At 37.8% G+C, this 13,173-nt stretch overlaps 1 protein-coding gene across 1 annotated transcript; it reads right to left on the bottom strand.

The window, feature by feature from the left end:
• Window positions 1-5,731: 5,731 nt before the first annotated feature.
• On the bottom strand, window positions 5,732-12,621 carry LOC110775121 (kinesin-like protein KIN-14I). The gene is made up of 19 exons (XM_021979728.2): window positions 11,939-12,621; window positions 11,359-11,525; window positions 11,115-11,258; window positions 10,669-10,926; window positions 10,510-10,581; window positions 10,252-10,320; window positions 10,059-10,139; window positions 9,824-9,973; window positions 9,656-9,737; window positions 9,460-9,555; window positions 9,192-9,368; window positions 8,994-9,100; window positions 8,717-8,895; window positions 8,461-8,622; window positions 8,117-8,370; window positions 7,758-7,921; window positions 7,496-7,687; window positions 6,915-7,411; window positions 5,732-6,268 (listed from the first exon to the last, which is right to left on the bottom strand). The coding sequence occupies exons 1-19, from the start codon at window positions 12,063-12,065 to the stop codon at window positions 6,154-6,156; spliced, it is 3,093 nt and encodes a 1,030-aa protein (XP_021835420.2). The 5' UTR covers window positions 12,066-12,621; the 3' UTR covers window positions 5,732-6,153.
• Between the last annotated feature and the right edge of the window lie 552 nt (window positions 12,622-13,173).

Here is a 13,173-nt window from a genome sequence, read left to right as displayed (position 1 = left end):
CACTTATATCAATAAGGTGCTTGATAGGTTCAAGATGGCAGACTCCAAGCGAGGCTACCTACCCATGTCTCATGGAATAACTCTAAGCAAGACTCAGTGCCCAAAAACACTTGATGAGCGTAGACGAATGAATGGGATTCCATATGCATCATTGATTGGTTCAATAATGTATGCTATGATATGTACACGCCCGGATGTTGCGTGCGCACTCAGTGCTACGAGCAGATACCAGTCAGACCCAGGAGAGGCACATTGGACTGCTGCCAAGAACATTCTGAAGTACCTGAAAAGGCACAAAGATGACTTCCTGGTCTATGGTGGAGATGATGAATTAATTGTTAAAGGCTATACGGACGCAAGTTTCCAAACCGACAAAGATGATTTCAGATCACAGTCTGGGTTTGTCTTCTGCCTCAACGGAGGAGCGGTAAGCTGGAAAAGTGCTAAGCAAAGCACCATTGCGGATTCTACAACTGAAGCGGAGTACATTGCTGCACATGAAGCAGCAAAGGAAGCTATATGGCTGAGGAAGTTCATAGGTGAACTTGGTGTAGTCCCCTCCATTAAAGGACCAATAGCCCTGTATTGTGATAATAACGGAGCTATTGCACAGGCAAAGGAGCCTAGACACCATCAAAGAGTCAAGCATGTACTTCGTAGATTTCACCTTCTATGAGAGTTCGTTGAAAGAAAAGAAGTCGAGATAAGCAAGATTGGAACTGATGACAACATATCAGATCCATTGACTAAACCTCTGCCGCAGGCGAAGCACAACTCGCACACTGCAGCTATGGGAATCAAGCATATTGGAGAATGACTTTGATGTCCTTATTTAATGTTTTAAAGTTTTAGAGTTTAATACTTTGTAAAACATTATTGGTTAATCATTCACAATAAATGAATAGAATTAATTTTTCCATTTAATTTGTGGTTTATTAAGATGAGTCCCTTCAATTTGACGATATATTCAAGATAGACTGTCAGGACCAGTCCTGTGACTAAGAAATTTCTATCAAGTGAACTTGAATGTCAAAGGTTGAAAATGGTCCCTGGTCGGAGTTTTCTATAAAATTGGACGAATAGAAAACGTTAGACGACTAGAATGCAAGATGACTAGTAGTTCTGTTTCTTGAACTATGTGGACATGGCAATGTCAAAATCATTTGCATAGATACTTACTTTGGGAAGACTAGTATCGGATAGACCTATGAAACTTTACTGTAAGAGATGAAAATCTGTCATAAGTAAATTTCATTAAAATTATAAGACACTAAATCCTCAATACCTGAGTGATTTGAGATTACTTGTTTGAGAACTGGTTACTTTGACGTTGACCAACCGTCCCACCGTAAAAGGAGGCTATAAAGGCAACGCTCAGGTAATCACCTATCAAACAAAGTCTAATCTCAAGATCGCAAGATTGGGATTGTCCTCCCACAAATCGGGATGAGATGCTTAAAAGTTGTACAAGGCCACTCGGAGAGCTAGAAACTGTAAAATGCATGGCCGTGCTCGGATGAATCATAGGCTATGATTATCTGTTTATTTGATCAGTTGAACTCTGAAACCGAGGAACACCTCTGGACATAATAAGGATGACAACTCTTACCTTATGTTCAAGAGCAAGCATCGAGCGACAAAGGAATTAGGTAAATGCACACTTGTCCCTAAGGACAAGTGGGAGACTGATGGAAATAGTGCCCTTGGTCCAAGTATGCATATAATGTTAAGTCTAATAAATGTGGTTCAGTATTAATTAACAAGTTAATAATTCAGTGAGATCAAGTGAGCTGAATGCCTGACTAGAGGCCGCTTCAGTTCAAGTGGAATTAATTATATTAATCCACAGCTTACTCTTGACTGAACCCGTAGGGTCACACAAATAGTACGTAAACGGATCAAGTATTTAATGGCATTAAATACTCCATCTATGGATATTCGGAATCGACGGATCTTGGTTTCAGTGGGAGCTGAGATCGTCACAGGCAAGAAATGAATACTCCGGAAACGATGATATTGCCGGAAACGGAAATATGGATCGTATCGGAAATATAAATATTATCCAAGTCGTAGATGTTGCCGGAAACGGAAACATGGTACGTATCGGAAAATATTGTCGGAAATGGAAATATTGCCGGAATCGGAAATATTGCCGGAAACGGAAATATTGTCAGAATCGGAAATATTATCGGAATCGGAAAATAATTCCGGAAACGGAAATATTAAATATTTGTTCGAAACGGAAATTAATTCCGGAATCGAAAATATTAAATATTGTTCGTATCGGAAATGAATTCCGGAATCGAGAATTTAATCGGAAGCGTATCGTACGAATTAGCATCGGACGAGGCCTGCCAGACGAAGGCCCAGCACGAAGCCAGGTCATCGCCCAGCAAGCCAAGCGCGCCACACGAACAGCCAAGGCCACGCCAGGCCCAGCGCAAGGACAGGCCAGCAGGCCGTGGCAGCGCGCGCAGCTGCGAGCAGTGGGCTGCGAGCATTGCTGCTGCTCGCGTGGGCTTGTAGCTCCCGTGGGCCGAGCGGCCGTGTGGGCTGTGCGCGGACATGGCCTGCACGCTTGCGGGTCATGCTCGTGTAGAGTTTGTGTTCACATACGAAGCCTAAAGAGTATAGGATTTGTTTAATGATTAAATTCCTAATCATAAAAGATAAATTAATTAAAATAAGAATTCTACTAGGATTCTAATTTAATTAATTCGTATCCTAGTAGGATTCGATTACTTATTCCATGGCCTATAAATATGAGTTAAGGGCTCATAATTTACATAGAGTATTCAAGTATTCAAAGTGATCTTGAGAGCAAAATTCAGTCACATAATTGCCTACAAATAGCCGAAAATTCCAAGTACCTTAAGGGCGATTCTAGTTGATCAAGCTTAAGGCGGATCCGGACGTGCTGTGGACTATCTACGGAGGGATGACACTTGGAGTCCTAAAGACTTGTTCTTGTTCGGTTCGGGCGCAGCTAGGGAGGGCACGCAACAAAGTGTATGCATCTAAACTATGCTAAATGATTATGTGTAAATAATATGCTTTTCTGACTTTATGGTTTTTCCGCATGATTTATGTTTTGTCATATGAATTATAACCTAACAATGGCCCCAAACTCGTATATATTTTCGTCAGGCAGGATGAGCTCCAAATTCAGTGGTGGTATGCGATTAAGCGATTTTATATTGACGTTTTGTATAAAGAAATTGATTGAATTGAAATGGCAAAATGTAGTCAAAGATTAAAAAGACGATCGAGAGCTTATGTGGCCACGTGATTGACGGACCCAAACACAATGACAATTAATCAAAGTTATAACTATGGTGAGTTTAAGTGTTTAACAACTCATTCTTAAGGAATAAGGAGTTAGGAGTCAAGGGGGTTTGTACTCCAACTAGCAAACGCAATGTGTGTACGTAACGTAACTAGCAATTGGATGTCCTCCAAATCCAATTGTCCATCTTATCTGCCTTCTTCTTTCTCCGGAACATTTTTTTTTCCCGTACATGAGTCTTAAAAATTTCCTCATTTTTTTTAATTAGCTGTTTATGTATGGAAAAAATATATATATATTTTTTTTTGACAAAGGCTAACTAAACAAAATTACGGTAAATTAGAAAAGCAAATTAAATTTCGGGAAGCTCCAGTTGCGAGAACATGAGCCCGATCCACCCGTTCCCGCTCCACCTTGAGGACGCTGCACCAAGAAAAAATCTTATCTAAGGTCCTTTTTCTTCTATGGTCCAACGAATCTGCATGTCCTGGGAATTCTCCTCTACAAGCATTTGTACCAGTTGCTGGGAATCAGTAAGAATTGTAACATTCTCCATACCTCCTTGTCGACCTCACTTCATACCGTAGAGGCAGGCCAAAGCCTCATCTTGTAAAGAACTTTATGTGGTTCCTGAGGAAGCCCCGCCCATTACTAATCCGTCAATCCCTAGGCTATTCTCCCAAACCCAACCCATACTTGCATTGTGGTTGTTCTTATGCCAAGAACCATCTACCTGTATGTTTGAAGTTAAACCCTCGATGGCAGTATGGTTAAAAATAGCTCTGAAGAAACCCGGTGGAATATGCAACTCAATTTCCGGTGGATGAAGAAACTGTGGCGAAATACCACTGTTGCCATTAAAAACCTCATGCTTGTCCAGACCATCCTTGAGCAAATCAAACACTGAAGCCAATGTTGTAATCTCATTTCTAAAAACTTGATTGTTTCTTGACAACCAAAGTGCCCATAAGGTACTGATGAAATAGATACTCCTGGCACTATTTTTCCCATCCTGGCGTTGATATAGCCAGATATAGAACAGAAACCAATCCGTGAAGGAAATAGTTTCATTGAGTTCTGAATAGATTGCAAGTAATCCATCCCTCCAAACTTGTTTCGCTATCGTGCAGAAACGAAAATATGCTGTATATTCTCCTCTCCATTCACACAGAAATCACAGTCAACCTCCATCTGGATTCCTCTAGAATGTAGGTTGAATCTCATCGCAATTCCATTATGGAGAAGCTTCCAGAGAAATAACTTCCATTTTGGTGGAATCTTAAGAGACCAGAGATTCTTATAGAAATCCGACGGAGCTCTATTGTAGCAGATGGTCAAATCATCCTTTGTTAACATTGCATATAAATTGTTTATAGATTGTGGAAATAATATATGTCATATAAATACTTTTCTAAAAAAAAAAAAAACTCCGCATGGTAATATTTTAATCAAATGTCATACTAATAATGAAAAAGATCGTTACTCTATATTTAGGTCAAATCAAATATGCATATTAGTATATCGAATATTTTGAGCAAATTAACATATCAAGCATTTAAATTATGTAACACGGTTACACGGAGTAGGATGAAAATTGCATACTTCGTATTATATTATTAAATGAGTATGTTCAAGATTTATTAACTATATTGGTGAGAAGTATTTCAAACAAATATATTATAAAAAATTGGTTAAATAATATTAGAAATTTAGAATATCTTTGCATACATGAGAATTAATCTAGTTAAAAATATATGTTTCATCAATTCCATCTCGAAATAAGTGTCGTTATTCAACTTTTAACCTTCATAGATTGACACAATTTCGGCAACAATCACGAAGCATTAGAAACAACAATCGAATGGCGAATACAGACTGATTACTAAGTAGCGTGTTGAATGACAAGTATCTGATTTTGGTTGGATATACCAACATCTATTAAAAAATTAGTTAAGGGCTCGAACTTGAATTTTATATCAAAATCTTTCAAATCCACTAGCAATTGCGTCCATTGTTGTTTTTTTTAAGTCAAGTTGGACATGGATCATATTTGGGCCGAATTGCCATTCCTAGGAGCACGTACATTCAATTCGAATGGAAGGTAAACGAGCTTCGATTAATATTAGACTCCACATGGCTATATTTTTCTCTTAAAAAAAACCACCAAAGTTAATTAAATAAGTTAAGGGAGAATTTGAATTTTAATCAAAATGAGCACATGCGTTCAATTCGAATGGAACGTATACGCACGAGTTCGATCGATCAATATTAGGCATCTTATAACTATGTTTTCTCATAAGGCGAACCATCAAAGTTTTTTCAAACTAGATTATATGAGTAGTGCAAAAATTAAACATGTCATTTAAAAGAGGACGTGCTGGTGATCCTCTACATAGTATGCATGAAAATGATCCTACACAATATATAACACATACAAAAAGTACATAAATGTACAATCTCATTAACTTCCATTTCATATGTGTATAATGTACTATATAGTTATATACCTTACTCAATTTCCATCTTTGGTAAAACTAAAAACAAAAATCAAACATGAAAACCCTCCCAAAGAAAATGAAAATTGAATCAAACAACTTAACACCCATATAGCCCAACAAAAGGCAATCCAATGTGGGCCCATTTGGCAGGACTGCATATACTTCAACCATCACCACCAAATGATTGCATCAGGTATAACTCAAAATACTTGCCATTTTGCACTTCAAATGAACAAAAAAATTAAAGCCTCTTCTCAACTCCTTCACCCTCCCCCTCCCACTTCTCCTTCTAACTAAGCAAAAATCCAAAACTCGAAAAAATGGAGGATGACAAGCTATCATCACAGGGTATATATATTCATAGTAGAATTACTTTGCAGTTCCTGTTTTCCGCTTCATGTACACAGCTTGTCTTCCATTCTTGATCACGGGTGCACTCGTGCCATTCGATAATCTTCGTGTTGGTGGCATTGGTATCAAACTCCTGCTCATGGAAACAACATCAACAAAATTACTCACTAATCTATGACATTACATACATTTCTTCAACTTGAGACCTTGTGAAATTGTACAAATAGTGCATCTTAGGCTACTTTTATCCATTGGGCCTCTAGGCTTGTTTTGACCAGTTTGATTTTGTTAGACTGCCTGTGCCAATTCCAGCCCAAATGGGCCCTTTTTTGGACACAGCCCAACCTGGCCTGTGATCATCCCTTGGTCCAAACAATACTGTACCTAAATATGGTTGTGGACGGGCCCAGCCCGACACAAAAAACACGGCCTGACACGAGCACAAAGTCGTGGCCAGTGGGCCACATTTCTTGTAAAAAGCGAGACAAGTCACGAAAAAATACGCTAAATTTAGTAAAATTAGACTTAGACACGATAGCACGGCCCGGACCGGCACTGGGGCCCATGGACCTGGACCCTATTTTGAAAATTTCTGCCTGGCCAAACACTGAGTGGCCTGGCGTGGGGCGGGCCCGTTCACGCCCATGGGCTCGGAATGAATCCCGACCCGAACCGACCCGACCCACAGCCATCTTTAACTGTATCTATTTTCCTAGAGACTGCATCAATAAAAAGCATTGCATTTGAAGTGTTACAGCAAAGAGAAACTAAAAACATACCTCTTTTCGGGGCTTTTGGATGCCTTAAGTGGAGTAGGTTTCCTGATCTTTGATCCTAAACCAGTAGGCAAACTAGCAACTCTTGGAAGATTAACTTGAAAATCCTGCTCAGAAGAATCACTAGTTGCTATCTCAAGCTCATCAATACTCTCAGGAGTAAGCATTTCTGACATACTAATCTGTGAGTCACTATCCTGACAATCCTTTTTGTCAACTTCCAATATATCGAAAGATTGCTGCTTCAAACTGCTGTCATCAACCTGATATTCAGGATGACAGTTCTCAGAATACTTGAGGTTTTCTTCAACTAAGTCTTCTACTGACCTACTTCTATCTACTTTCTTTGGCTTTATCATGACCTTCTCCATCCAATCACCTGTTGGCTGGTTCTTCTGTTCTGCTTTGTTCACAATAAGGGGTGGCCAAAGTGCTGAATTTGATAATAGATCATTTGGATCCAAGCTTCTCCTTCGTGGTTTTGATGAATTGTTTTTCACCTTCAAACAAACCACAAATGTCAATTTAAGATAAACTATTCATGTAATTGTTTTTGGTATGTGGTGAACTACAGTACAGCCTACCTTGGTGTTACTTCCATCCTGAACTGGACTCTTCCGACCACTTGAAGGGTCTTTTGGTGAACGAAAGGATGGATGACCAGGTGAAGATGCAGTTGATCTAACACTCATTGTTTCTGGAGTACTGGTTACTGAACGAGAAAGGTTCTCCATTTCTTCTTCCTTCTTGGCTAAAGCTGCCTTGAGGTTGGATACCTAATCACATGTTTCAACTGTCAGTTCAGAGAAGTAAGTTAACTATCAGGAAATCAAGAACTGTAAATACCTGCTCTTTTAAGTCTTTTGTGTCTGCATTGTCTTTGTTTGCCCGAGCAGCACCAAGCTCCACTGTAGATACACGCTCAGCAAATTTAAGTGTACTGATTGTCTCTGAAAGCGCGTCTGGCTCTGGGCTAATGTGAACAAACATCAATGTTTTCGCTTGTCCTCCTGATGAAACAAATAACAGGACTTCAGATTCAAAACAGAACTACAAGACAGGAATTTAAAGCCATTGTACTATTATAGAACAATAAATACCGAAAGGCTTGGTTTTTTTCACCTGAAAACTGTTACCTGAACTTATGGTAACTTATCTGAGATAACCATTATTTTACTTGTGAACTTAGTTTTTCTGAAACTTACCTAGTGAATCTTGGAGCAACTGTGTGAGTTTACTATTTCTGTAAGGAACATGTGCATTCTTCGTAGAAAGAGAAGCAATCACATCTCCTAATGCAGCAAGAGACTTGTTGATATGCTGTGCTTCCTTCAATCGATCACCTGTCACCTCAGATTTGTCAACCCTTTCACTTCCAGCAAGGTCAACCAGATGCATACAACCTCGTAGAGCAGCTCCTGATGTCAAGTCTTTCCCTTGTACATGGACTGTCATGCAACTAATCAAAAAAAGCATACATATTAAGACTTGTTTATCTCTTCTATCCACTTTACACTTCAATTTGTAATCTTTATTTTAGAGTATTTACCTGTGAGAACGACTACTACGGTCATTCATAGCAGTAGAACTCACAGCGCGATTTTTATGACCAAGATTCATCAAACTGATAACATCTGCTGTTGTTGAAACTGGCAACCTATTTGCATCTGGTACATTTATCCCACTCTGAGAACTGTTACGTATTTCTAATGTAATTTTGCGTTAAGGTATAACAATTAGCACATGAAATCCTTATAAGGACAAAGGAGAAAACAAGAGAAAACAAGGACAGGGAAAAAGGATATTTCTTGTTTGATCCATCAGTAGCTAGAAGATCTCTGACTTGCTCATTATAGATCTCCATCATCTGAACAGAAACCTCGTAACTAAATGCATCTTTTCTTTCTTCTGTCAGACAGAATAAATCATTCAATGCCCGGTAGTTAACACCATAAGTTTCTTCTGTGAGTTTATCTGGTCCAGTCTAGATTACAGCAGAAATTTCAGCTTTAGTAAAACTTCATAAACAAGATTACATGTTAAAGAAAAGCATCTGCTAAATAGAAGAAATAGAATATTCACCATGGTGTATGTTTTCCCAGATCCTGTTTGCCCATATGCAAAGATACAGACATTGTAACCATCAAGACAAGACCGAACAAGAGGCTGCATGTCTGCATACACTTGATCTGCAGTAAAATGTAATTTGTACATGATACATGTTATAAACTCTAAACTGTTTTGTATATAATCAATCAAAAATATCAAATGTCAACTGACCTTGTGCTGCAGCAGGACCAAACACCTTGTTGAAATTAAAGGATATCTTCCCGTCTTTACTATATTTTGCTGGGTTCAAAAGTGTAATGTTTCCTTCTTCTATTTTATCTACAGTGCTGAAACCGTTAGCTTGCCCTGGTAGGAATGGACGCACTCGACAATACACCCGAATATTCCCTATGGTTCAAAGTGGAAAATGGTTCTTCTTAATCAGAAATAATTAGTAAGAAGAAAATTCAAGCTAGACTTTTTCTCATGTCCACCTTACCCTTCAGGTCCTGAACTATGTTGTACAGTTTGCGGTTTTCTTGAAGAACTTTCTGATATCCCGTGGCAGCATGAGCAAGACTCTGGATATGCTCACCTATTGAAACAAATCGGTAGGATGTAAAGTTAGCTTTCTAGGGAAACCAATTAAGTAGTGTCTTAACGTGTTCATCACAAGCGAAAATCTGTAATCATACCTAGAATGCTGAACTCCTCATGATACCGCGTTTGCAGTAGCTTCATGCTTTCTTTTGTAGTGTGGACAGTTTGTTTCAAATCCTAAAGAAAAATCAGGATCACTGATTAAACCAAGTAATTAATTTTAAGGTTAAAGACTTCCATGTCATCATATTGCTTCCACTTACCTGTATACTACTCTCCTGCCTCTCAAACTGTTCATCATGCCTCCTGAAGCGGCTTTCAGGCTCTGCACATGGGACACAGTCCTGAATTTCTTCACTTTCGTCAACTTCCTCTGGTTCATTAATGTTTTCTTTTGCATTGTCATATTGATTCTTCAAGTATTTAGCCAAATGAGGAGAATGTCAGCAACTGAATAAAGATCAATGTCATTAAAATGTATTACAAATTCGTTTTTACCTGTGTTTCTGCCTTGGGAGACTCAGCAGGAGACGCGTTTTGGCCAGAGACTGACATGGTTTCCCTAGAAGAAGCCTTCACCTGCAAAGTTAGATAACTTTATTGTGATCTCAATTTGTCTACTTTTCTATAACTATAAATCACAGTACAATGGAATTTTGTACAGAGCAGCTGACAGGTATGAACTGCTTACAGGTTCAGGTTGATTTGCTAAGCGGCATTCAAACTCCTCCATGACTTTACTAAGCATGGATTCAACAATCTGAAATCAGTAAGAGATCAACTTAATTACTAAACACAGAATATTTAATGTGATCACAGGACTATCGGAAATGTGAAATCAGTGAGGAAGAACATAAGTCGAATGTCTGAAGTCTATCTATCAAACACTGCAATTTTATAAAATATTTAGGTTGATCAAAATGATTGAGTTAGCCCAAAGAGAACTTACATTTGGAATATCTTCTTGCTTCTTATCCATAAGAAGTGCACGAATCATAGTGTTTAAGGAACGATTGTTACTCTGTAGATAAAATAAAAAGCATTTTTATCTGCTTCTTTCCTCACAACACTATTAATGCCAAACAAACAATGTGAAGCAACTACTGACCATATCACTGAAATCTAGACCAAGATCACTGCACTGTTCAGTGTCTAGAGATCTCTCGCTTACAGATGAAGTCCTCGAAATAGAATTCATGAAGGGTTCTGAATTCTTCCTAACTACAGTCTTCCCTGCAGAGCTAGTAGAGCTAGCTGTTTTGAAATTTCCAGAATATTTCCATGTTCCGTTACCTCCTGCCATCTTCCAATCGCTAAAAGATTTCAAAGCGAGAACACAGGCCACAATCCTTCCCGTTTTACCACCCTGGTCATTTCCATTTATAAACCAAAAAAAATCATTTTTCTGACAGGAGAATGTATATTCAGAAGAGCTTAAAAGGGAGAAGTTCTTCCAAATTACAATTCATTTTCAATTCGTGTACCACTCAGAAATGACTGCATAACATTTAAAATTAACAAGTATGGTTTATTCCAACAATCCAACTCCTTTACCTGTTCTAAATCAGATGCCTCAAAAGTAGGAAGTCCCAACTCTTCAACAGCAACCAGAAAGTTTCTGACATTTTCGAAGTATTGGTAGGCCATTAAAGCCGCGCCATCAGGTATAATTACAGTATCATTTGGAGCTTCTACCACCTAGACATACCAGAAAACATGTAATGTGTACATGTAATTATAAACATACAAGTCATAAAGAAATGTTCAACATAAAAAGGAATTAGAAAATACTGAATACCTTTGGAACAACACCAGGTTGAACCCTGTTGATTGCTGTACAAAGGACTATCCCACTCCTCAGCCCAAGTCTGAAATCTTCTTCAGATGGCTCAGCAGGCAAATCTTTAGAACATACAACCCCCACTATCTTCCTTAGCCACCTTGCCGCCTCATATCGCCTCGATGCTACAAAATTCAGTACCCTTTATGAGTTTAAAGCATCATCATCATCATCATCCTCCATCATAATATTACTAGGAAGGTCAAATTGCAATCATGATCCCTCCCCCAAAAAAATAAAAAAACAAAAATCAAAAGAAAAAAATGAAATCATGATCAGACTTGGTCTTGGATATACATATGCAATTTCAATCCAAATTCATGTAAATAAGGATGGTCCCTCGTTTAACAGGCATTATATGAGAATGAGAATCCAGGCAATCAAAATCAAAATCAAGTTGTTTAATTAATCGGGTAATAATTAATAATCCTCTGCAATAATTTTAACATTCATCCTACATTAATATCATCAATCATAATATAAGCCTGATAACAAACCCCAAAAATGATTAATTCAAGAAAGAGGAATGGAATCATACAAGCCTCCTCTGCTTTTCTTGATGCGAAATCGATATCGCTCAATCTCGTCCCATGCTGTCTAAGAACATCTTCAACAACAGAAACCACAGAAAACGACAACATTCCCTCTGCCGCCGTTGAGACCATCAGGGTGGGGGCAGGAAATTTGACCGTTGAAGATTAAAAAAACAAAAAAATTAAAAATTTGCAGGTTTTCTCAGAAGCCAGGAAAATGAGTTGATTTCAGAACGATTTTGATGATCATTTGAAAATCTAAGACAAACCCAGATTAACTCTTCAAGAAATAAAGAAACCCTTTTAACAAAATCAATTGAGATTTTGAAGAATTCAATGAGAGAGACAGCGGAAATGGAGGAGATGATATAAGAAGGGGGCAAAAAAAGGGAGATGATAATTATATATTTTATTTAAAAAACTTTTCCCTCCCCCCCTTAATTTTCTTTTATTTTATTTATATTTGAATATTGGATTATAATATTTTGCAAAGCTTGAATTCTAAAACGCCATTGTTGAACGTTCTCACAACTTCTAATTTTTCTATCTGAAGTTGGTTGGTAATATTATCCCCCAAAAAGCTGCTTCCGAACCTCCCGCTTCGGTCACCTGAAGTTTTGTGTTCTTTTTTGGGTGTTTTTATAAGAGTATTTTACATAAAGGCTATTTTTAACTTTTTTCTAACAACAAATGTTTTTTTTTCCTCTTGTTCTTTTATTCTATAGCCTCCCCTTGGCCTCTTGGGTTTTCTTCGTTTAAATAACTTTGTGAATATATGATGTCATACGAGTATCTTAAAATCCCTGTGATATTTGCGTAATTTTACGGATTTGATATTTTAAAAATTTTGGTTGGATCCCCGACGATTTTCTTAGTTTATTTATTTTTATAAATAATGGCGCATCTTAAAATCTCGGTGATATTTTACGTAATTTTTCCTAATTCAATAGCGTGAATTGAGTTACTATTTCAAAGTTTAGTTAACTATACTATTTCTACAACACAATATTGTGGGAATTTCCCTTGGATCTTTAGTGATTTTCTTATTTTAGTTATCTTTGTAAAAATTGGCATATCTGAAAATTTTAGTGATATTTTGCGTAGGTTATTCGAATTAGGCCGTGGGAATTATTTATGGAATTACTTTTCATGCAATCATGCTTACAACTTCCTTTTCCCCCTCACACACATTTGCTTTTAGTTATTTTAGAGTTTAAACGCCCGACGCTATTCATACATA

Source organism: Spinacia oleracea, chromosome 4 (genome assembly GCF_020520425.1).
Source record: "Spinacia oleracea cultivar Varoflay chromosome 4, BTI_SOV_V1, whole genome shotgun sequence".
Taxonomy (NCBI): domain Eukaryota; kingdom Viridiplantae; phylum Streptophyta; class Magnoliopsida; order Caryophyllales; family Amaranthaceae; genus Spinacia; species Spinacia oleracea.
Note: the sequence above shows the minus strand (reverse complement) of the source record. Positions and strands in the feature narration are given on the sequence as shown.

Bases quoted from the DNA above. Each gene is read 5' to 3' on its own strand.
- LOC110775121 (XM_021979728.2), bottom strand. From the start codon at position 12,065: ATGGTCTCAACGGCGGCAGAGGGAATGTTGTCGTTTTCTGTGGTTTCT. The intron at 9,974-10,058 runs GTAAAAACGAAT...AAATACTTGAAG, and splicing joins CTCCCAAGGCAGAAACACAG to AATCAATATGACAATGCAAA. The intron at 9,738-9,823 runs GTAAGTGGAAGC...ATTTTTCTTTAG, and splicing joins GGCAGGAGAGTAGTATACAG to GATTTGAAACAAACTGTCCA.